The sequence below is a fragment of the Rhamphochromis longiceps genome, linkage group LG20 (assembly GCF_057381845.1).
Source record: "Rhamphochromis longiceps isolate RC_006_pf linkage group LG20, R_longiceps_female_GT1.1, whole genome shotgun sequence".
In the NCBI taxonomy this organism is placed as follows: domain Eukaryota; kingdom Metazoa; phylum Chordata; class Actinopteri; order Cichliformes; family Cichlidae; genus Rhamphochromis; species Rhamphochromis longiceps.
In genome coordinates this window covers 38,074,163-38,097,501 of record NC_140576.1, presented here as the reverse complement: position 1 = coordinate 38,097,501, position 23,339 = coordinate 38,074,163, and the positions used below count along the sequence as shown (strand labels likewise).

At 49.1% G+C, this 23,339-nt stretch overlaps 1 protein-coding gene across 4 annotated transcripts; it reads left to right on the top strand.

Moving 5' to 3' along the window:
- Positions 1-761: 761 nt before the first annotated feature.
- LOC146645933 (uncharacterized) lies at positions 762-23,339 on the top strand. Of its 4 annotated transcripts, none has more exons than XM_085394953.1 (26): positions 762-1,258; positions 7,096-7,223; positions 7,972-8,117; positions 8,255-8,408; positions 10,997-12,378; positions 12,895-13,041; positions 13,147-13,245; positions 13,338-13,599; positions 13,694-13,756; positions 13,850-13,953; positions 14,413-14,541; positions 15,442-15,549; positions 15,734-15,875; positions 16,067-16,546; positions 16,650-16,694; positions 16,769-16,848; positions 17,115-17,227; positions 17,305-17,488; positions 19,117-19,201; positions 19,291-19,436; positions 19,685-19,775; positions 19,862-20,010; positions 20,122-20,207; positions 22,233-22,302; positions 22,382-22,503; positions 22,660-23,339. In XM_085394953.1, the coding sequence occupies exons 1-26, from the start codon at positions 1,185-1,187 to the stop codon at positions 22,889-22,891; spliced, it is 4,821 nt and encodes a 1,606-aa protein (XP_085251079.1). In that variant the 5' UTR covers positions 762-1,184; the 3' UTR covers positions 22,892-23,339. The 4 variants fall into 4 exon arrangements, with proteins under 4 accessions (XP_085251079.1, XP_085251082.1, XP_085251080.1 ...); XM_085394956.1 differs by lacking the exon at positions 762-1,258 and adding an exon at positions 1,545-1,690; XM_085394954.1 differs by lacking the exon at positions 762-1,258 and adding an exon at positions 5,510-5,655.

The following is a 23,339-nucleotide window of genomic DNA, read 5'->3' as shown; positions in this document are numbered from 1 at the left end:
CATAAAAAATGAGACTTGGCAGCTGAAACAGCAGAAACACCTCAAAGTACATGAAAGCCAGCTTGCACAGGTGGCTCTCAAGCTTCTTTATAAACCGTTAACCTCCACAACCTCAAAACTCTCCTTTTGTCCTTCACCTCACCTGGAAGAGAACCGACCAAGAACTGACCCATGCTCAGGAGAACGATCTGCATCTGTCCATTAAAATTTCATTTGAAACTGAGCAGAGTTTCAGTACATACGAGAGAACCCGGAGTCATCTAAATGTTGTCTGCATTCATTTGTCTCAACACTAAAAACGTGAACTTATAACTCAGTCTAAAATGCTGAGGAATGAGGGGTCGGCTTCGGTGTGTGTGTGTGTGTGTGTGTGTGTGTGTGTGTGTGTGTGTGTGTGTGTGTGTGTGTGTGTGTGTGTGTGTGTGCGCGCGTTTTAAACGGGTGAGTAACTGCGTGTTTAACATATGAAGGACACAGCCGAGTGGTTACTTATCCTGAAATGTCACGTCAGCGTTGTGCGTGGCTGTGTGAACACTGACGGTGGGATAGAGTGAAGCGATCAGGGGGAACTTTGAGCGTCGTTCAGGGAAAACACATCATCGATCAAACGCAGCAGAAGCTAAAGAGACGTGGTGAGTTATGAAACCGTCCTGGTGTTCAGACGGAGTCACCTAGACTCGCCCCTCAGCAGGGGCCAAACCATCCACAGCAGCTTCCACTGGGAGGAGACAAAAAGAGGAAGAGGTCAAGTGGGAAGCAGCGGGGCGGAGGCTCGGTAAAATAAACGCAGGAAACTCGGAGTCACTTATCTGGACATCAAACATGACAGGAAGCTGCTTCTGGGTTAGCAGGACAGTATGATTCTACTGCGCACATCAGTTGCGCTCACCTGTAGGAAGGAGAATCCGGAAACACCTGACAGAGTCAGCGAGTCCTGCCGGAGACCACGGCCTGTTCTCTCCGGATCATTCAGGGAACCGCAGCTTATCAAACAGGGCCGGCGAGCTTTTCCCACCACTCCTGTCTCCGGGGCATCCTCAGCCTCACCTGGACTCCAGCCCTGCACCCCCTCCCTCTGCCCTTGGACGTCGGGCGTTGTTCTTTAAAAAGGTTAAAGTGGGACAAACTGAGACGGCAGCTCTGCAGAGCACGGCAAACAAACAGCGGGGGTCCTCATAGAAGATATGGACCAGCACACACCCAGCGAGCAGGAAGCCCACCACACACCGGCAGGAAGCCAGCGCCACAGCTCCGACAGGTAAACAGGGTCTCTGCCCCCACCCAGCAGCGATATCAGTGAACCTCACACAAACGGAAGAGTACAGCTGTGCTAAGTAGACTCTTTAAAACTCTTTAAAATCCCGATTAAACTAATTTCGTTGGTTAATCACAGCGAGTCTGTGCTGCTGTTTAACTTGATTCCAGCAGAGGGCGCTCAAGTCGTCTGTTTCTAGTTTCTTTCACTTTCACACAGCCGTTCATAACTTCCTTTTCAAGCCTCTTCTTCCAATCACAGACGGCAGCACACAGCCAGGCCACTGGCTACAAATCGTACATAACCTTAGAGCAGAGGTGGAGGCAGGTGTGTAGGAGAGAGAGCTTTGTGACCAGGCTTAGGTCTGTAGGCTCGCAGTCATCCGGTCATGGTGGTCTGAGGAGTGTGGAACCAAAGCGGCTGGACTGCTTTACGGTTTGTGAAGTCGTTTCACCTCAGAAGTGAAGAAGCTTCGTCTTTGCTAAACTTAAAGAAGTGCAGTGGCTTTCTTTCTGAGATGTTTGACACAATCTCCGAGCCGAGCTGTAGTCACTACAGAGGGATAAAGCTGATGAGCCACACCGGGAAGATTTGGGAAAGAGTTGTTGGAGCTAGGTTAGGAAGAGAGGTGATGATCAGCAAGCAGCACTGTGACTTAAATATTCATCTAGTTGCCATTAGAAAAAAAAAATTCTTAAGCTGGTTAATTTTATGTGTAATTTTAAGACTTTATTTTGCTTTTGCTCACTGTGATAATAACTCAGCAGTCCGAACACATAACCCTGTGGAGCCCCATCAGAAAACTGTTCCAATCAGAGTAGATGTGTTGTCCTCTGAGCACAACCAGGTAACTCAGACAACAGGCAAAGAATGAAATATCTCACAGACAAGATTGCTATTAATTTCAACACAGAAAAGACAGAGATCGTGATTTATCTCACAAAAAGACAAGATTGACGTCTGTAGTCCACTAAAACCACAACTTCTGAGAACCTGAAGGAACCAAAGGTGGTTGAAACGCTGACATCATCTTCCACGCCAAAATTGGTCACGGTGCGAGGGCAAAAACCGAGCTGAGGTCAGAAGTCAGAGGTGGTGAGACCATCTGAGACTAACTACTGTGCCAAGGAAGCAATTAGTGACACTGAAAAACTAGTTCATGACTTGATTACTCTAGGCTGGACTACTGTAACTGATTACTATTATTATAAAATTCCCTAAAAAAAACTTTATTTGATCCAAAATTCTGCAATATATTTCTCCTGTTTTGGCTTCCCTTCATTGGCTTCCTGTTTAATCCAGAATTCAAAATCCTGCTCCTCACATACAAGGTCTTAAATAATCAGGCCCCATCTTATCTTAATGACCTTGTAGTACCATATCACCCTATTAGAGCACTTCGCTCTCGCTCTGCAGGCCTACTTGTTGTTCCTAGAGTATTTAAAAGTAGAATGGGAGGCAGAGCCTTCAGTTTTCAGGCCCCTCTTCTGTGGAACCAGCTTCCAGTTTGGTTTCGGGAGGCAGACACTATCTCCAGGGTGAAATCAGTTAAACTGGGACACTTTTTGGCAAATTTCATATTTTTTGGCAAATTTGGTAAACTGCAAAATAAGCACTAAGTGAGACTGAATTGTGTTTTTGTTGTTAATGAGTTGTTTTCAATATGTAAACCTTGATTTAATTTCATAAATTATAATTATTCAGGTCCTATAGCTTTTGAAACATTTTTGAGATGAGCAGTGTTTTAGGGTAAAGTGGGCCACTTTATCAGTCAGCTTTGATTTGAACTCATTTTAACAAATATGAACACATTCAAGTGTTGATTTAATAATTCATGAATAAAAACACTGGCATTAAAAATAACTAGAATTAGTTAATTATTACAACATTTTCATAAGAACTGTATGTTCTATTTTAGAGACAGTCTTTACAGAAGAATCCATCGTCAGCATAGATGCCACTTTCTTCTCCACACGTCTCATGGAACCAGGCGCTGCGGTTCCCACAGCTGATCCACTCCCCACTGGCCTTTGGGTCACTTTTGTCTCCATAGACTGCCTTACATGCTTTGCAGGGCACGTCATCCTTCTTTGCACCTTTGCTTCTTCTGGTCTTTTCTATCTTTTTAGTTTGCACTGCCTTGGTGGAAACGTAGTCTACGTGTCCATCGCTTGTGAAGACAAATGACAGAGGTTTGGCCCTCTTTCTGACAGTCCTCTGTTGTTTTGGTTGGACACACAGATCACTGAATGTAATACAAGTTCAGGTTGATGGCTCTTCCTTTGGTGTGAACAGGTTAAAGACCATCTCTATCTCAGGAACACATTCAAAGTTGACTGTTATTTCTTCAGATCCAACCATCCAAGAATGTAAAGGTTGAGGGCACCTCAGATACCGCTGCAGGGGGATGAATGGGGCTGAGGGATTTTAGGGTCTGGATGTTGGTGCTGGAGCTGGTGGTGTCTGGTGGGGTCTGCTTGCTATTGCTGGTGGTGTCTGGGATCTGATTGCTGGTGGTGTCTGGGGTCTGCTTGTTGGTGCTGGTGCTGTCTGGGGTCTGCTTGTTGGTGCTGTCTGGGGTCTGCTTGTTGGTTCTGGTGGTGTCTGGGGTCTGCTTGTTGGTGCTGGTGTTGTCTGGGGTCTGCTTGTTGGTGCTGTCTGGGGTCTGCTTGTTGGTGCTGGTGCTGTCTGGGGTCTGCAAGTCCATCTAGATCTCTGGCATCATCCTTAGGTAATGACTGAACAAACAACTGAGCCCATTCTAGGAAGACATCATTAATCCAGCCATTATCTGAGACCTGAACAGTAACATTCTCAGGGCACTGTTGGAGCCACTCACATCGTAGCCACTTCCCTTTAAACATAATCACAGTTTGACTGAAAATGCATTCTGCATTGAAGGCTGCCATGCAGGTGGTAGTTTCACCTTTCTCACCTGCACAGACCTCCAGACATGGTTGGCCAATCACTCCAAGCACCTTGGTTAAGGAGTACTGGTTTTGTGGACCAGACTCGTCGCAGTTCCATACATATGGGAAGGCATGCCCTCGAGGCTGGGAGTGCAGAGCAGGTTGTCATAAACTGGAAACCACTGACTGACCACCTGCTTGTTCAGTGGTGCGGCCCTTGCAGCTGAGAGCAATTCATGGTTTTGTATGCCACGCCTTGCGTGGTGCTTAGTGAAATTTTTTAACCAATAGTATCCTACTCAGCCAACCTTTTGTGAGAAGCCCTTAATATTATTTTGTGATGCTGTTGAACCTCTCTCTTGGTAAGAGGAGCCAGTTCTTGTTCTGCTGCCTCAGGGAGGCATAGCCACTATGAGCTAGCTCCCACTCACTCTTCTTTGCAGTGTGGCCTGGGGATTATTCCATGCTCTTGAGAGGAAGCGCACACTTTTTTAATTTCACTCCTTGTACTCTTCCCATGCTCCCTGTTTTCTCCTCTACCCACTGATTGTATTTTCCTCTTTCCTTCTCCTGTCTTCTCCCTGTTCCTTCCCTATCCTTTTCTTTTATTGCCTTCCTTTCTTCAAACTTTCCTTTTGGCTAAAGCATGTAGTCAGGGCTGGATCAGGTGACCCTGAATCCTCCCTTAGCAATGCTGCAAAAGTGTAGGCTGAGTCCCATGATGCACTAAGTATTTATCCTTCTCTCACCCCTTTTAAGATAAGATAAACCTTTATTACTCCTACACGTGGGAAATTTGTTGGGTCACAGCAGAAATTGGACAGTACAAAGTTACAAACAGCAAAAATGAAGAAATACACTAGAATAGAATAAGATAAAATAACATACTATGTGTTTACACACCACTGTGCATTTAATTATGAATTATTAATCACTCTCTGGCTCTCATCCACAGCATGTCTTTTTTCCTCCCTTCCTGAGTCTGGCTCTGCTGGAGGTTTCTTCCTGTTAAAGGTTTTTCTTCCCACTGTCGCCAAAGTACTGATTGTTGGGGTTTCTCCGTAGAGCTCTACAACTGTACTACTCTGTCTTAAATAGTGTAAACGGTTAGCTTAAATAAAAGCGATTTTTTCGTGGAGCAGCGCTGTCGGAACAGCCAACCGGAAAATCTGCTAACTCCGATGTCGCCTAGTGTGACGCTAGGAGCTAAAGCTAACTGCAGCTAGCAGCTGTAGAACCGGATGTTTCAGTAACAGCGACATTAACATAACCAAAGAGTTTGGCTAGCTGGTATTTAAAGTTAAATTTCGACCCCTGTGGTGTTAAAGGGCGTGGGCCTTTATTTTATTCACACTTCTGGCTGTTTTTAAATTGAGTGACTAGGTCAAACACCCGCTTTTTTTCCGCGGCAGAGGGCTGGGTGGGTTTTGGGGGTCGTCGAGGCTGACTTCTTTGGTATTTGAATCGGTCAGAGCGAGCTGAGCAGAGAAGGTAAGTCCACCATGTTTGTTAGCAGCCTGTTGCATGAATTCGCTAAAGGTTTCACCATGATTTTAAACGAAAACTGTACATTTCTTCTAGAATAAACCGTCGGGAGCGCACAGGCCGTTTGTGACTTTGCCGTAAACTTGTACTGATGTTGTAAGTCAGCGTCGCGAGCTAATGCGGATATCTCGCTGTGTTATTAAGGTCTCTGAGTAAATGATGATCATGTAGCTGACCTCACAGCCATTGTTCGTTCAGTGGGCTAGTTTAAGGCATTGTGCAAAAGTGCTGTTTATAAGGTGGGAAACTATCTGGCACTTGAATGTGTGGCGAAACGTTTTTCCCACTGAAAACGTCCAGATGAACAGAATCATCTTTTTGAGAACTCAGAGTAAAAGTCAGCTGAATGAAAGTGGGGGTGTGAACAAAAGTAGCTGACCACCGAGTGACCGCTTAAACTCCGAGACAATTTCTAAACGGTAGCGGTGTTATTGCCGTTAAATGCTGTAGTTGCTATTGTATTGTTAGCCGCACTTTATCACACATGCAACCATGACTCCAGCTGACCTGAGATCAGATTGTTTTTATTCCGACGGCAGCCCCACGTGTTAGTTTCCGGAAACAAATTTAAGAGCGCATCGGTGCCGCTTCCATTGATTCTATTGGCTAGAATAACCCCCGCTCTGCTCTGATTGGTGTAGAGGCCACTGTGAATGTGTGCTGCGTTCCGGTAACTTTGGAATTTCCGATGCGTGCGTCCCGGTGTTAAGGTTTTGTCTGTCGCAAGATTGCGTCTTTAGCAATACAACGAAGTGTTTTTGTTTTTGCACGTAAACGCAGCCGTGATCGTTAACTCGGGGTGGGCAGGGCTACGCCGAGTTGTAAATTAGACTTGAGGGGAGGTTACAGTTGAAGATTCCGGCTGGAAACTCGGGAATTCCAACTTCGCCTAGAATGCGCTCGTGTTCATTTCGTTCGTTTCCATTCTATAGATTGAATGTGAAGTAAACGACATTTTAATGGGACCCTAAATGCAACGCTTTCACGAAGAAGTCGTTACAGAGGAAGAGGTCAGCCCCTGAAGCAGCACTGTGTGACCCCGGTGTCCGTGACGCTGTGACGGAGGTCTGCAGAGGGAGATCGGGCTCTTTCAAACTGTTAGTAAACCTTCTGGACAGACATTTGTGCAAACACGTGGGCTCGTTTCGGGGCGCTTACAGGAAAATATTACTGCATGAGTGTTCTTACGTGTGTAAATGTCACTCTGACTTCATCAGGCTCTTGTGTAATGCATGCCTCAGTAATATTTGTTTTGCCTCATGTATCATCCCTCCAGCCAGAGCCTATCATGGGGCTAAAGGCGGGGTAGAGCCTGGCCAGGTCGCCAGTCTGTGCAGGGCTGCAGCATTGATGTATGATTTTAAAAACATTGTGATGTGTGTGCAGGTGCCTTTCGGAGATGGCGGTGCATGTGACCCTGAACGGGACGTTTTTGTATAATCGCTACGAGCTGCTGGCGTGGCTAAACGAAACCTTACAGACGAGCTTCACCAAGGTGGAGCAGGCATGCACAGGTGGGTGTGTTTTAACAGGCATGGCTGATGCTGGTACATTGCTAACAGCCTCCGCCTTACTTCTCACGTGGAGTTCTCCGTCCTCCTGAGCCCATCTGTGGTTGGCTAACAGAAACCAACAGGCACTCGCACATCACTCCTATTCTTTCCTCCTTTCCTTGGATTCTTTTCTTTCGGCTGCTCCCTTTAGGGGTCTCCACAGTGGAGGATCTGCCTCCACCTCCTCTGTCATACCAACCCTCTGCCTGTCCTCCTTTTCTACATCCATGAACCTCCCCTGAGGTCTTCCTCTTTTCCTCCTGCTTGGCGGCTTCATCTTCAGCCTCCGTCCTCTGCACATGCTGAAACCGTGTCAGCCTCTGACTCTGAGCTGTCCCTCTGACGAGGACTCATTTCTTAAAAAGGACTACTGTGTTTGTGGACGGTGGCCCAGCTTTCTTGCTATCATTTCTTACTGAGCAGGTGTGCCTCGTGGTGCATGTTGTGAAAAGAAAACCATGAGTAAGACTATTTACACAGAGCAGGAAGGAGAGCAAAGGAAAAACCTGTGCTGCCCGAGTGTGTGGCTTACAGGGTTTCCCTGACCCTGCACTGGGCTCATCATTAGAAACTCAGGTCATGTGTCCCCGCAACAGGAACAGGACATATATGACAGGCAACGAGGAAAAGCCAGTTTGACCAGTGTAAAGATAAAGCCGTGTTAATAATATAAATGATGTGTAATACTTCCTGCTCTGTTTGTATCCAGGTGCGGCTTATTGCCAGCTGATGGACTGGCTGTTTCCCGGCTCCTTGGACCTCTCCAGGGTCCAGTTCCAGTGCGACACCATCATGCACTCTCTGCACAACTTCACCTTGCTGCAGGCTGCTTTCAGGAAGGCCGGAGTGATCAGAGTGAGTGTTGCAGCGCTTTCAGGTCCCGACATTAAAGCGAGTGCTCGCTGCACACCTGTGTTAGAAACAGCAGGATGACTTGGCGCTCGTTCTTTGATAGAAACACGCACCTAAAGATCCTCTGTTGCTCTGCCTAGCACATCCCCATCGAGTCGCTGATGAAGAGGAACTCGGCCGTGGCTCTGACCTTCCTCCAGTGGTTCAAGATCTTCTTCGACGAGAACAATGATGGCAGGGAGTACAACGCCTTGGAAGCTAGAGGAGGACAGAGCCTGGTTCCTGCTGACCTAGGTGTGTCTCGCACAGGTGTCACACAGCGTGTTTTCAGGGAAACCGATGCTGGGAACTAGTGCTGGGTGATATTGAAAAGATATTTATCACGATGTGAATTATTTTATATCACGATAACGATATATATCACGATATACCGCAATGTTTCCACTTATTCTCTGAAAAGTGTGACAGATGTCATTGCTCACTTTTCTCCAACTTTATTTTGAAGGTTTAAAGGAACTGTCACAAATGAGAAACGTGCATTTTAGTGCAGCAATATAAACGCATCAAAGGAAAACAGCTGTGGCCTTCTTTATTTTCAAAATCATACATTTAAAATGAACTTTTTAAAGTGCACAACAGTTTCAAGGTTTTCTGCCCAAAATATTTGTTTTACTAACATGCATATCATATATGCTAGTAAAACTAATGTGTGTATGTATACTAGTACTACGTGCACGTATATACGCACATAATGTACTTTATGCACGGTAAATACGTAGCGACGGCAGACTCATACCTTGGGCTAACATGACTCCAGTGTGGTCATGTGGGAAGTCCGCAGTCTGTCAACAGCGAGCGCGGCGTCTTCGTTAATGAAGCGGATGGTTACGCTCATGCAGGGCTGCGTATCTCTGCTCGTCCACAGGTCAGCAGCCAAGGCTTAATGCACGACACTGCAAACATCCTGCTCTACTTTGGCCGCCATGCTTCGTATAAGCGAGGCAACTCGACTTTACTGAAGTGCTTACGACCGGGCATAACGTACCTCGGATCAAGGACTTTGACGAGGTCACGAAAGCCGTCCTTCTCAACTACATAAACAGGGCCATGCCTTTACAAATGCAACGCGAGACGGCGCCTGTGATTTGTTTATGGCGCTGGGACGTTTTCTCATACGGGCCTCGTGTGAAAGGCTGCTGCATCTTCAGCTGGTATAGTTTTTCTTTCCCAACTTGCTCCCGTCGTTCCACAGCTTGGTTTAGCTCGGATTCTCTGGATTCTTCTTCGTGGGCCTTCTGTAGGTGATACAAGAGATTTGTTGTGTTGCCATCGGGCGCAGGAATAGTTTTATAGCATAGCTTACAAATGGGCGTCTTCTGCTCCGTGTTGGTGCTGTTGAACCCAACAAGTAACCAAATCACAGACGTACCCCGTTTTGGTAAAAGTGCTTCTTCTTGGGCTGCCGTCTCTGCCTGGCGCATGTCCGGGCATGAAGCTGCAACCTGTCAAGCGTCCATCGTTTTTGAGTTACCGTAAAGCAGTGATGTGCGATACCAGGGGCGATCGTGGCTCAAGAGTTGGGAGTTCGTCTTGTAATCGGAAGGTTGCTGGTTCGAGCCCCGGCTCGGACAGTCTCGGTCGTTGTGTCCTTGGGCAAGACACTTCACCCGTTGCCTACTGGTGGTGGTCAGAGGGCCCGGTGGCGCCAGTGTCCGACAGCCTCGCCTCTGTCAGTGCGCCCCAGGGTGGCTGTGGCTACAATGTAGCTGCCATCACCAGTGTGTGGATGACTGGATGTAGTGTATTCGAATCCAGGCCATTTACCACTGATTTCCTTTCCGATCTCATACCAAGTAAAATTCAGGGTGGTATCGACGATACTGATCCGATACAAAAACTTGATGTTTCATTGTATTACATAATACAATATATCATTGTATTATGTAATTGTAATAATATAGCTTCATAATGATTACAGGACATCAGATTACTTGTATAACTTGTATACTTATAAAAAACCTGCCATTTGAGCATGTTCAGCACTAAAGGACTCTGCCACAGACGTCTGTCTCGCACTAGCAGCACCTGTCCCTCTCCTCCTCTTCAGTTCGCCTCAACATAAGCTCGTCATATTCTGTGATATGATTTATTCTGAGGTGTTTGATGAGGTCAGTGGAGCTGCCACGAAACCTCACTGTCTTGCCACATCGCAAACTGCGTCTTGGCTGTTTGTGGAGGTAAAACACGTCCACACATGACTCCATTTACGCTCAGCCATTGTTGTGAGTGCGCACGCCAGGGGCTGCCACACAGTTATGCAGCCGTATTTCGCACATGACTATGAAAGGCGGAAGAGGAAGTAGTTCCTTCCAGTGTAGACGATCCGAATGTTATAGTTTCTTTCCACTGTGTTAATGATAAACTACAAATTTACCCTAAATTACTAAAATATCAATATTTTAATGTGAGAATCGATTCTAGAACATAAATGACTGATATCGGAGGAATCGATATTTCAGGATCGATCCGCACATCTTTGCCGTAAAGCATGACGCATATCCGGGTGCACGTAAAGCAGCACCATGTCGCAAAACTACAAGAAGTTTGTTTGTGAAAATATCATTTTTTATACTTTGCATAGAGTATGTATAGTGACCAGACAACACTAAAACATTTGCCACAGGCTATTTCATTTATTTAATATCTTTTATGTAATAGTTTATAAAAGTGGGTCAGAAACGCTAACAAACGGTAAAGATCGTCAGCACGACCGGAAACGTTGAAGCTTTAATGTTTCGCTGCTCGTTTTAAAGCCAGAAGTTTAATATGTGAACCTTCACTTCAAAGCTGTCGCCTAACGCTCTCCCCCCCCCCCCCCGCAGGTGGTGCATTTCTTCTGCCGAATCAGAAACTCGCCGTCACCGTGACGACGGACAGTAAAACCATAGAGCAAGAAAAAGCAAATGATGTAATCTCGCTGATCTCCGACGACGAGGACGACGTGGTGGACCTGACGATGGAGTCGGTAACAAACATAGACGAGTGTGTTCCGCCTGAGCAGGTGAAGGAGGCGGAGTCAACAGACTCCTTGGTGGACGAGGGCGATGTTTTGCTGCGATTCAGTAAACAGTACTGCCGCGATGACGTGGACCTGACGCCGACCGGCCAAATCATCAACGCGCTCCGCAGCACACCGTACTGCCTGTACCTGCACGTCGGGGTGGAGCTGGGCGGGGGCCGGAGGACGAGCATCGTCCTGATTGGCTACTTCGACGGCTGCTCGGGTGCGAGCGTGGTGAGGGCGCTGCTCGCGGTGCAGCTCAGCGTGGATTCGGCAGTCGGAGCCCCGGAGTCAGATCCAGACCTTCTGATGAAGGCGCTGACGGAGGCTGGCCTTCCTCTCTCCAACCTGGCTGTGTTTTACTGTGATGCTCCGCCCCCACAGGTGAGCCGGAGGTTTGAAGCCCAGCTCCGGCTTTTCAGCCCCAGCTTGGTATCGCTCTGCGGCCTTCCTGGGATGGCGGGACGAGCGTGCCAGGCCGGACTCCTCACATCCTTCAGTCACGTGGTCGACCTGGTGAAAGACATCCACCGTCACTACTCCACCTGCGCCTCCATCAACGACAGCCTGAAGGAGCTGTTTGCGGACGTGGAGCACCACAACCTGTCCCGCCCCGTCTCCTCGCAGTGCTTGTTCTTCATCCACGCCGTGCAGAAGATGGCGGGCTGCTGGACGGATTTGGTGGAGTATTTTAAACTTGAGGCGCTGGCCGTGGATGCCGAGCGCATCAGCACCCAGCGAATCACCGTCCGGCTGACCGATCCGAAAGTTGAGCTACACTTCCTGTTCCTCGCCTACGCGCTGGAGCCGCTCCGGGCGCTCCAGGAGCTGCAGCAGTATGGCTCTGCGAATGTCGGAGTGGAGCTGCAGCTCACGCTCGTGCTGCTTCACTCGTACGCGGCGAGGGTCCTGCAGCCGGCCGCCCTCGACGACTTTCTCAGGAGGCGAGACGTGAAGCTGCTCAGCAGCGAGGCGAAGCTGCTGCCCGCAGCCGAGGTGAAAGTGGGCGCTCGAGTCAAAAACCTCCTGCGGGCCACCCCGGCCGTGGATCTGGACGACGAGGACAGGGCCGACTTCATGAAGGACGCGCGGGTGTTTTACCAGGCGGCGCTGCGGAGCGTGGTCGAGAGCGTTCCCGAGCAGCTCGGAGACTCGGCGCTGAGGAACATCACCCTCGTCCAGAAAGACCCTCACAGAGTCAGCGTAAGACGCCTTTGTTTGTGTGCTGCTGGAGGCAGAGCAGGGCTGGTACACTGAAGGTCGCTGGTTTGATTCCCGGCCGACTTGTAGTCTAAGAAAAGCGGCTGCAGCAGGATTTTCCTGGCTCGTAGTCGGATTCCCTCCTCAAATCTGCATTTTACTTTATCATGAATCACCTTCGAGTGTGTGAAATCAAAGCTGCTTTGATATACACCAAATTATTCTGCACATGGTATTTGTCTCTGATTTCCTGAGTAGTCGATTCAAATGACGTTTAGACCTGAGGGCGGCGACGATAACCAGGGCGCCAGCTCCCCAAAGAGAGAGAGCTTCCAGTACATGTGTGCTGTAGGTAGATTAGCCAGATGCTCTGACCCACACACGGTCCTGGCTGCTCCTGTGAGCTGCTGTCAGGCTGCAGGATTTGTGCACTTTAAAGGTCACTTTGTTACGCTGTGTTCATAAGATGCCGTCTGTACCTGCTGCTAATGACTCTGCAATGCAACATCCTGTCCTCAGAATAAGCTATCCAGCAGCGTGCTGTCAGAGATGGCGGTAGAGCTGCGTCTGTGTGACCCCGCCTCTTCAGAAGCCGATCAACTTCAGGACGACTACCTCAGTTTGACTCACGCGACGAGAAGTGGAGAAGCTACTTCCTGGGCAAAGGTGAGAGCACCAGCGTGGCCTGAACGTCCACACGTCTGGTTACTGCAGTAAATACATGGATAAAAGCTCTGTGCGTGAGCCGAGACGACGCGTGTCTGTTTGCAGATGGTGAGCGAAGTCAGCCCCGGCTCGACGCTGCGCAGGCTCATTTTGACCCTCCTGGCCCTGCCGAGCTCGCTGCACCGGACCCAGGTGTTTGCTAAGGTGAGAGGTCAAAGCCATGTGAGTGGCCCACACGACCCAGGTGGGAAGGGATAAATAATTTCCCTTTTTTCTGTCTTTGCTTTAATCCCAAGGTGTCGAACATCCCCAAGACTTTTCCTGACAGCCGAGAAGCCTCCAAAGCTTTGCCTGAACCGGGTATGTGGGCGAGAAGACCCAACAACCGCAGGAGGAAGATACCCGTCCGTCACCAGACAGCTCACGATAATGAGAGGAAACAGGAAGTGGACAAACTGAGCTCATCGGAGGACAGCGACTGGACCAAATCCAGACCACCTGTGCGTTCCAGGGAATACAGCAGCACGGAGGAGTCGGGCGACACAGAAAACTCCTCCGGTAGGACTGACGCCGGAGTTTGCAGCTCTGACACGAAGTTGATGTGACGCCTCGTTGATGTTAATCAGTGACTGCGTGTCCTGTTTTTATCCAGATGTGGTGGATGTTACAGAAGCTTCCAGAATGTGTCGGGCTGACAGACTGAGGCAGCTGCACAGTAAGAAATGTCACACCGGTGCAATAAGAAAGGGCCGTTTCTGTTTGTATTTGTTCGCTGAGCTGCTTCAGCTGCTTCTCGTCTCGTTTGCAGGTCACAGAAATCGTCAGGCCAAGTCTGATTTTGTCATGAGCAGCGATGACGAGGATTCGGCAGCCACGCCGACCCGAGTAGCATCGGCGCGGGAACAATCACCTGTAAGGCATTTCACACCAGCTGCTAACTAGCAGCACTGTCTGTGTTTACTGTGTTCATGAGTGATGTGTCACTGCAGCCGTCGTGTGACGCATCTGCACAACATTTCAGCTGAACAGCCAAGCACCAAACTTTTCTTCTCAATCAGGGACAGTTTGAGTTTGTTGGTAACAAATAACAGAAAGCTGAGTTTGGAGGCGGCGGTCACATGAAACGATGCGTTTAAGGACATCAGAAAGTTTCAGCGCTTTCACACCGTGGCAGTTTCTTATTTTGCAGCGTCTTGTACAAAAATGTGAAACTCGGCGTGCGTTTGTTGAAGGCAGCGATGGCAAAGTGTGTTTGCTGGTGTCGACTCAGTTTAGCTTACTGTGAAATCACCTGCTCACACATTGGTCGCTATGGCAACAGAAACTTACAGTGTTTCGCGTGAACACATCTGTGTGTGTTTTGTCCTGAAGGGGGAGCTGGTCTGGGGTTACGCTGGGAGCTCGGCGCTGTGGCCGGCCGTCGTCCTGCCGTGCAGAGGAGAAACTCCACCGCCAGGGAAGACGCTGGTGGAGTGGTACGGACAAAAGACGTCCTCACAGGTGAGTCGCACCATGCTGTCGACCTGTGGAACCAGGAAGCGTGGATCAGCTCTCTGTTTAGTCCAGGCTCTGATCCAGTGAGTCGTACCCAGAGCGCAGGGCAGAGCTTGACTGATGAAGACGTCCGACGGTCCTCCTCTGATAAAGAAACAGGGAGACAAATCCTGCTGAATTGATACTGTAAATTCAAGCAGAACAAAGCTGGTCATAGATCCAACCAGAGTTCAGTGTCAGCATCTCCTCTGGTGCCCCCAGAGCCAATCACAGTGGAAGTACCAACCTGGAGCTTCCTGGGCCCCTTTCTATACTCATTTGAGTCCCTCGCTCGTCCTCTCGGGACATCCAATCACAGCTGTTGACACACAGTCACCTGACGTCCCGCTTCACCTCCTCTCTCTCTCTCTCTCTCTCTCTCTCTCCTGAGTTTTCTCAGTCACGTTAGACTCATTATGTTTGATTAAGAAGAGAAATGATTTGCTGTTAGAGAGCCCCTCCTGTCAAATATGAGGGGTGTGTGTGTGTGTGTGTTCCTGTCTAGCTATCTTTGTGAGGACACACACACACACACACACACACACACGGTCGTCACAAGTTTGAAGCCTTTTTGAGGCTCAAAATGTGGTTTTAGTGTCAGGGGTACAGTTAGGCTATGGTCAGGTTTGATAAGCGGCTCGAGAAAGCATTATGTCAATGAAGGTCCTCACTAAGATAGCTGAACGGGGTTGTGTGTGTGCGTTTGTGCGTGCATGCCCTGAGTTTGAGTCCTTTCCTCTGCAGACGTGATCAGACGGTCGTTTCTTTGTCTTCTGCTTTAAATTATTAGTAAAATCTGTATTTGTGCTTTTCTCCTGTGCCGATCGGCCCGCGGTGGATGGATGTTTTCCTTCTCTCTGATCCCAGGTCAGTTTGCAGGATCTCAAACCTTTCGCTGCGTTCACCCAGAACTTTTGTGCCGACTCCTTCAACATCCTGAACACCTACCAGGAGGCCGTGTACCTGTCCCTGCAGGTGTGTTTGTTCAAACAGGAGAAATACTGGAGTTGAAGAGTCCTGGACTCGTTTTGTAAAGAACAGGTCAAAACTTCACGGAACCTGAGATTATTCTGAGTTCTCACTATGTTCTTTTAAATATGTTTTGCTAAACTAAAGTCTGTGTGCTCGTATGTGACACGTCCTCCTTCCTCTGCACCAGGAGGCGGCTCGGCGCTGTAAGAAGCAGTTCGCTCCTCCTCCAAAGGGCAGAGAGGAGCTGCTGAAGCAGATGTTGGACTGGGCGTTGGGAGGCTTCCAGCCGTCGGGGCCTGAAGGATTTCAGCCCAACGCTCCAAAGAACGGTAAGAACATTGATACTACCTGCCTGACTGAGTCGGAGTCACAGTGTGGCTCACCTGTGAACGCCTGTTTCTGTGTCAGTCGTGGAGGCGGGGTCAGGGGTCGTACAGGAGGAGCTCAGAGTAGGACAGACTTGACGTGCTCAGTCTTATTTATGATGTATTTTGATCACATGTTTGATTTCCCTCTGCAGACTGGTGGTCGAGGGTGATGAAGAAGCTCCCCCATAAAGCCTCCTCTTCTCCTGACTCCTCCAGCATCAACCTGAAAGATGTGGAGGTGTGCCTGAAGAGGCTGTCCTGCAGCTCCATCAGGAAGGCCTCAAAGCCAGCAACGGCAAACAAAAAGGAAGGTCATCCTGCGGAGCACGGCCCCAAAGCACGGAAGGAGAAGGAAGCTCGAGGAGGAGGGTCAAAGATGGGGAGACAGGGGAAGAAGGAGGAAGAGGAGGAGGAGGAGGAGGAAGAAGAGGAGGAGGAGGAGGAGGAGTGGCGAGGAAAGGGGAAGAGTAAGACGGGATGGAGAGGAAGGAAGGCTCATAAGAAGCGAGGCGAGCTGAACGATGACGTGTCGTCTGATTGGATGCCGAGCAAGAAGAAGATCTACACCAAACTCCACAACAAGGTCAACAAGCCGACCGCCTCCTACGCACAGCCCGACCAGAAGCACAGAGGTAACGCTCGGCGGCTGTTAGCGATGCAGCTGTTAGCCTCCGCTGTCAGCTCTCACCTGAGCAGGTGTGAACGTGGCTCACTCTCTCTCACTGCTCCTTTCAGAGACGATCATCAGCACGATCGTGGACATGAAGCTGGACATCGAGGGTGAGTGTGCAGCGCTGCATGCCTGGAATCTTTGCGTGTATACGCTCGTGTGTTTGATCGTGTGCTGTTTGCAGGGTACTGTCTGTGCTGTGGGACGGACAACATTGAGATCTTCCACCCTCTGTTTAAAGGCGGCCTGTGCCTGAAGTGTAAGGTGAGGAGCTGCTCTCAGGCTTGGTGCTCGACTCCCTGATAGTCGTGAGGAAGGACCCGTGCATCCATCAGCACGCGCAGTTTAAAGCTGCATGGACGCTGCTGCAGTTTGTGGTGTCGGGTTGCAGCGTAGACCTAACGCAGAAACAGGAATCCTGCAGAGCTTTTAAAGAACTGAGCAGATGTTTTCCTTTGTTTCTGTGTGTTGTTCGAAACGTCCAAGCTCCTCCTGAGCAGCTGGCTGTGATGGTGTCTGTGTGCCTGCAGGATAACTTCACAGAAACCTTATATCGTTACGACGGCGATGGATATCAGTCCTACTGCACCATCTGCTGCTACGGGATGGACGTCCTGCTGTGTGGCAACGATGGCTGCTGCAGGTTCTCAGCTTCTTTCAGTGTTTCGGCCGCATGTGCCAGCACGTTCTCCGTTCTTAACCTCTGTTCTCCGTCCTCAGGTCTTACTGCGAGGACTGTCTGAACATCCTCGTCGGGCCGGGAACGTTTGATTCGCTGAAGCTGGAGGACCCGTGGATCTGCTACCTGTGTCAGGCTCACAGACCCCACAGAGCGCTGATCCCCAGAGAGGACTGGAGCATCCGCGTGCAGGAGTTTTTCACCAATGACAGCGGCATGGAGTTTGTGAGTGGAAAACCAGCCTTGGTAAAGATCTGTGTGCAGGAAGCCCTCAAAGGTGCTGATTCTATTAGTCCTTTATTCAATTATCCAGGTAAAATCTCATTGAGATCTAATTTCCTGCCACCATGGCAACAAAAGTCAAATACATGTAGCACATAAGTATATAACATTAAAACAAATAAAATATCCTGTACGAACACGTGAAAATCTGACAACACATCAAATTAAGAGCGACATTGAAAACAAAAGAACTTCCTTTAACATGGACTTAAACTCCCCCAGGGTATCTGATCATTGCAGTTGCTTGGAGACTAACAGCGTTACTAAAAAAATTATCTGTCCATTTGCTTCCACGTAACCTTCTCAGGGTTGCGGCGTGCGCTGCAGGCTATCCCAGCTGTCTTAAGGCAGGAGGCGGGGTACACCCTGGACACGCCTCCTGTCCGTGGCAGGGCACACAGACAACCGTTCGCGCTCACATTCACACCTACGGTGTGATTTAGTGTTTCCACCTATCCCAACTAACTGCATGTCTGTGGACTGTGGGAGGAAGCTGGAGAGAACCCACACAAACACGGGGAGAACATGCGAACTCCACCCAGAAAGACCCCGATGGAGGAACTGAACTCAGGACCTTCTTGCCCCCTGCAAATTATCCATAAGTGTAAATTTGCACGCATCTTTAAATATCCACATTATTGCATACGCTGGGTTAGACTCTGATTCTCACAAATAAGCTACAAGACCTACAAGCAGTTTTACTCATGACTTTCTTTTAGTTGTGTGAAGGGAACCTGCAAAGTAAGAGTGTTGCGTAACCCTTTTTGTAACTGTAGCTCCCACACAAAGGTTTTCTCAGGTACTCGCACAGCAGATTCTTTCGTCCATATCGTGGCAGAAAGTTCATTTTTATTCCCGACAGTTGTCAAAGTAATGCTTGCTTAGCGCAGCGGGCCGAACTCGCAGCCCGTAGAAATATAACGCCGTCTGTCCCTTGAGGTGACGTTTCTGTTAGGGACGATTTGTTTGTTGTGCAATATTAAAATCTTCAAAAATGATTGAATATGAAGGCAACATGAGCACAAACATGCTGAGGGATCGGCTGTGTTAGCGTCACAAACTCACGTGAACACTAAAGTGTGCGTTTGTGTTTTACATACGAACAAAATGCAGGACAGAGGACGGGCTATTTGGTAGTTCAGTGAGTTCAGAGGGAAACGTGCTCATGTCTGCAGTTTTGAAATAAAAAAACAAAACAGCTTTGTTTTCTACTTGAACACTAAAATGAGAGGACGTGCCAGCAGCGGCACACAGCTCCTTGCAGCCCTCTGTCACAGCTAGTGACCCCTGTGGCCACGTGGTGAACTGCAGTCATCAGTGCCAGCAGGATCAGGAGTTCTGTGCTTCTGTTGTTTTATGTGTGTTTGTGTAGAGGTTTAAACTATGTTGGTGACGCATTTACTTTAATTCTCTTCAAGATAAATAGAAATAAAATGTTGGTGTCGGCATCAGATCCACTCACTTACACTTTTTTACATCGGAGCACCCCGTGTTGTGCGTCAGGTGTGACTTCCTGTCGTCTCGTCAGAAATCACGCCGGCTCTTGTGTGATGCTGTTTTTCTTGTTGCAGGAGCCTCACCGCGTCTACCCGTCCATCCCTGCAAACCTCCGCCGACCCGTCAGAGTCCTGTCGCTGTTCGACGGCATCGGCACAGGTGAGCTTTACCTGCCCTTCTGCTCCTGTGAAACGGCCATACGCTCCTGCTTTTCCACACAGCCCCTTCTTTTCTCCGCGTCCCGACAGGTTTCTACGTGCTCAAGGTCCTGGGCATCAAAATAGACAAATACGTCGCCTCTGAGGTTTGCGAGGATTCGGTCGCCGTTGCCACCGTCAACCACGACGGGAAGATCGTCCACATCGGAGACGTGCGGCACATCACTCAGGAACGCGTATGTCCTTCGTAATTCCTCTTTCCACAAATGAGGACGCGCTCTGTTTTATTTTGGCGTCTCCACAGCGGTATGTATCCGTGCGAGCAGGAGACCAACGTGGCGGACAGACTGAGAGGGCGTCTCCAGTTTGTTTTTCTGAGCTGAGACAGAAGATTTGACTGAGTGTGTTTGACGGGTCAGAATATAGAAAGTGCTGCGGTGAAGCCCCGCCCCCTTTTCTCACCACGTCTTCTTTGCTCCTCCAGCTCGAGCAGTGGGGACCTTTTGACCTGCTCATCGGCGGCAGCCCCTGTAACGACCTCTCCATCGTCAACCCGTTAAGGAAAGGCCTCTACGGTAGGTTTCTGCAGCTCGTCCGGTCACACAGGTGTCAGTGGTCTAAAGGTTATTGTTGGTGTTCCTGTGTCACTTCCCTCCTGCAGAGGGCACCGGGAGGCTTTTCTTTGATTACTACCGCATCCTTCAGTGGCTGAAGCCCAAAGAGGACGACCCGCGGCCGTTCTTCTGGCTGTACGAGAACACGGTCGCCATGAACACCTGCAACAAAATCAGCATCTGCCGCTTCCTGGAGGTCTGCACGCACTCACTTCCGTTTGGATCCATAACCCTCTGCTCTTCCTCTTCCTGTGTGCTTCCTTAGTTAAACTGACGAGGTGTAAACTGTGTCTTGTTTTCCCGTCAGTGTAACCCGGTGATGGTGGACGCCATGCACGTAACTCCGGCCCGCAGAGCTCGCTACTTCTGGGGAAACATCCCGGGAATGAGGAGGTACGTGAGCTTTAGCATCTTTTTAATATTAGTCGGATATTTCATGTTTTCGTGGAGTTTCCTCTTTGGAAGTGCGGCCTCCATGAATCGTGGGGTTTGTGCTGAGCTGGAGCTGCAGAGGACGGCAGCTTTTAATGAATCGCTGTGATTAAATCTGAAGCAAAGATCGTTAGAGGGAAACGCCCGGTGAGCTCTGTGAGTGCACGTTTCCTCATTCCAGGAAGACAAAAGTTTTCCGATGGAAAAGTTTGTCTTTTGCGAGCGACGCCGGCTCTGGGACGGCCACAGCGACCCAAGCAGACAGGAAGGGCTGTGGCGGTTAGCAGCAACGAAACTTTCAAAATAAGAGCAAATACCGTATTTTCACGACCATAAGGCGCACTGTGCTAAAAGGCGCAGTCTCAGTAATGTGTGCCATTACTGTATTTAACACACACATAAGGCGCACTGGACCATAGGGCGCATACAAGTACCGTATGCGTATTTAAAAATAAAGCGGGAGCAAACCTGAGTTCGGTACCTTACTCACATTTCTATTGCCGGTAATCGTCATCATCAACAACACACAAGCATACAAGTGTGCGTATTTAAAAATAAAGCAGGAGCAAAACAAAGTTTGGTACTCACATTTTTATCATCAATCAAACCCATCGAAGTCCTCATCCTCTGTGTCTGAATTGAACAGCTGCGCTGAATCTCCATCAAACATGCCAGGTTCACTTTCTTCACTGTCAGAGTCACTTTCCGTGCCGTGCGGCTCCTCGGAAACGATGCCGGCTTTTGCGAAAGCTCGAACAACAGTGCCAGCAGACATGTTAGCCCAAGCATCTACAATCCATTGGCAAATTGTGGCGTAACTCGCCCGGCGCTGCCTTCCACTCTTAGTGAAACTGCGTGGAAAAAACCACCTGGTCTCCTTACATACACCTCCCTCAGCCACTCTTTCATCATTTCCTCATCCATCCAGCCCTTTTCATTTGCCTTAATGATGATTCCTGCTGGAAACTTCTCTTTAGGCAAAGTCTTTCGCTTAAAAATCACCATAGGCGGCAGTTTCTGTCCATTAGCATGGCAGCCAAGCACAACAGTAAAAGAAGACTTTTCGTGCCCCGTTGTGCGTATCGCTACCGTGCTGGTCCCCTTCTTCTCCACAGTGTGACTCACCGGGATGTCAAAAGTGAGCGGGACCTCGTCCATGTTTGTGATGTGGCTGGGCTGGATGTTTTTGTCGCCGATGTGTTTGCTGCAGTAGGAGCGGAAGATGGCCAGCTTTTCCTTATAATCCGCTGGAAGTTGCTGCGCTACCGTAGTCCTGGTCCGGATGGAAAAATGGCACCGTTTCATAAAACGAAAGCACCAAGACGGACCTCCTTGGAAATGTTCAATGTTCATCTCTTCAGCTAGTGAAACTGCTTTTAGCCGAATGGTGACCGTCGAAACGCTTCTCCCGCTCGCGCTTTGCTCGATGATCCACCGCTCGAGTCTTTCCTCCAACTCGGGCCACCTCGCCTTATGTCCGCGGAAACTCAGCTGCGTTTTCTTGACCTGCCGGAGCTTGTTTTCCAGCTTCCTCCATTTGCGAACCATCGATTCGTTTATCTTAAATTCTCTCGCCGCTGCTCGATTTCCATGTTCCTCCGCGTAGCTGATGGCCTTCAGTTTAAACTGTGCTTCGTAAGCGTGTCTCTTTGCCATTTTCAGGGTTGTTAAAACAACGATGTCCTGCATAATGCACATACCTGTCCTTTTATACAGGTATGTGCGATTGTCCCGGTATATACGATCAACGCCCACACTTCACCCTTTAATGTTCTCATGGTGTTCTCTACTACGTCCTCCTTACAACACACAGGGCGCACCGCGCTATAGGGCGCGCCGCACTTTTTGAAGAAAATCTAAGACTTTTAAGTGCGCCTTATGGTCGTGAAAATACGGTACTGAGATTCTCCAAGGCCAAAAGGGGAAAAAAGTTCAAATGCGTTGCCGGATAAGCGCTTTAAATAAAGTTTTATTTTTCACCCGCAGGCCCATCGTAGCCACCCAGAGCGACAAGCTGGACCTGCAGGAGTGCTTGGAGCTGGGCAGAAAGGCCACGGTGAGTGACTGAATCTTCTCCTCACTGTGATCCGTCCACAGCTGCTCGGCCACATGATCTTCTCATGCTTGTGTTCCAGATGTGTAAGGTGAGGACGATCACCACCAATGCAAACTCCCTGAAACAAGGAAAAAATGTCAACAAGCTTCCCGTCCTCTACAACGGCAAAGAGGACAAACTGTGGATCACAGAGCTGGAAAGGTAGCAGGCTGAAGGGTTGTAACGTCTCTCGTCCACTCGTCTCTAACAGCCTGTGGGCTGATTTCTGTGGATCCACTGAGTTTTTATCTGAGCCACGAGCAGTGTTGTCCTGTTAGATGGGTGGATTATTAAAGGTGTCCTCCTTCCTCCCTGCAGAGTCTTCGGGTTCCCTAAACATTACACCGATGTGCGGGACATGAACCGGCAGCAGCGGCAGAAGGTGCTCGGGAAGGCGTGGTGTGTCCCCGTCGTCCGTCACCTCTTGGCCCCCCTGAAGGACTACTTCACCTGTGAGGACTTATCTCCTCTAACCACAGCTGCCACCACCTCCTCCTCCCCCTCCTCACAGTCCTCCAGTGCCCCTGCAGAGCAGCAGCTGTCGAGTTAGGAGGAGGCGCTACCGTTCAGATGTGGTCATTTGATCAGCGACACAGTGCTGACGTGTCAGTCTGTGCGCAGGTATCTGCGGTTTCTCACCTGAGGACGACGCTGATGGATGAACCTTTCACTGCTGGAGAGATTCAGCAGCACAACAATGTTTTTCAAACTAATTTAAACCTTTTAATACAGTTCAAATGAGCCCTCTGCAGGTTCATTCATTTTAAAATTTGGGTTCAATTAATTCCAGGTGTACTTTCAGGTAATACCACTTCATACCACAAGATGGTGCAGTGAGTAAGCGTAAGCTTTATTGAGTGAAAAAGGCCATGAGGACGGGCTGAAAGGAAGTACTGAAAGTGTCAGCACGCTGCCCCCTGGTGGCGAAGGATAATTAGAAAAACTATTTTTAATCATGTTTCTTGTTTCCAGGAGAAAAACAGATTTTTTTTTTTTTT

What these genes read in the sequence shown, in the direction of transcription:
- LOC146645933 (XM_085394953.1), top strand. Translation starts at nt 1,185, where the DNA reads ATGGACCAGCACACACCCAGCGAGCAGGAAGCCCACCACACACCGGCA. An exon ending in CGACACAGAAAACTCCTCCG is followed by an intron (nt 13,600 to 13,693) that starts GTAGGACTGACG and finishes GTTTTTATCCAG; the next exon opens with ATGTGGTGGATGTTACAGAA. An exon ending in GCCTGTGCCTGAAGTGTAAG is followed by an intron (nt 16,849 to 17,114) that starts GTGAGGAGCTGC and finishes GTGTGCCTGCAG; the next exon opens with GATAACTTCACAGAAACCTT.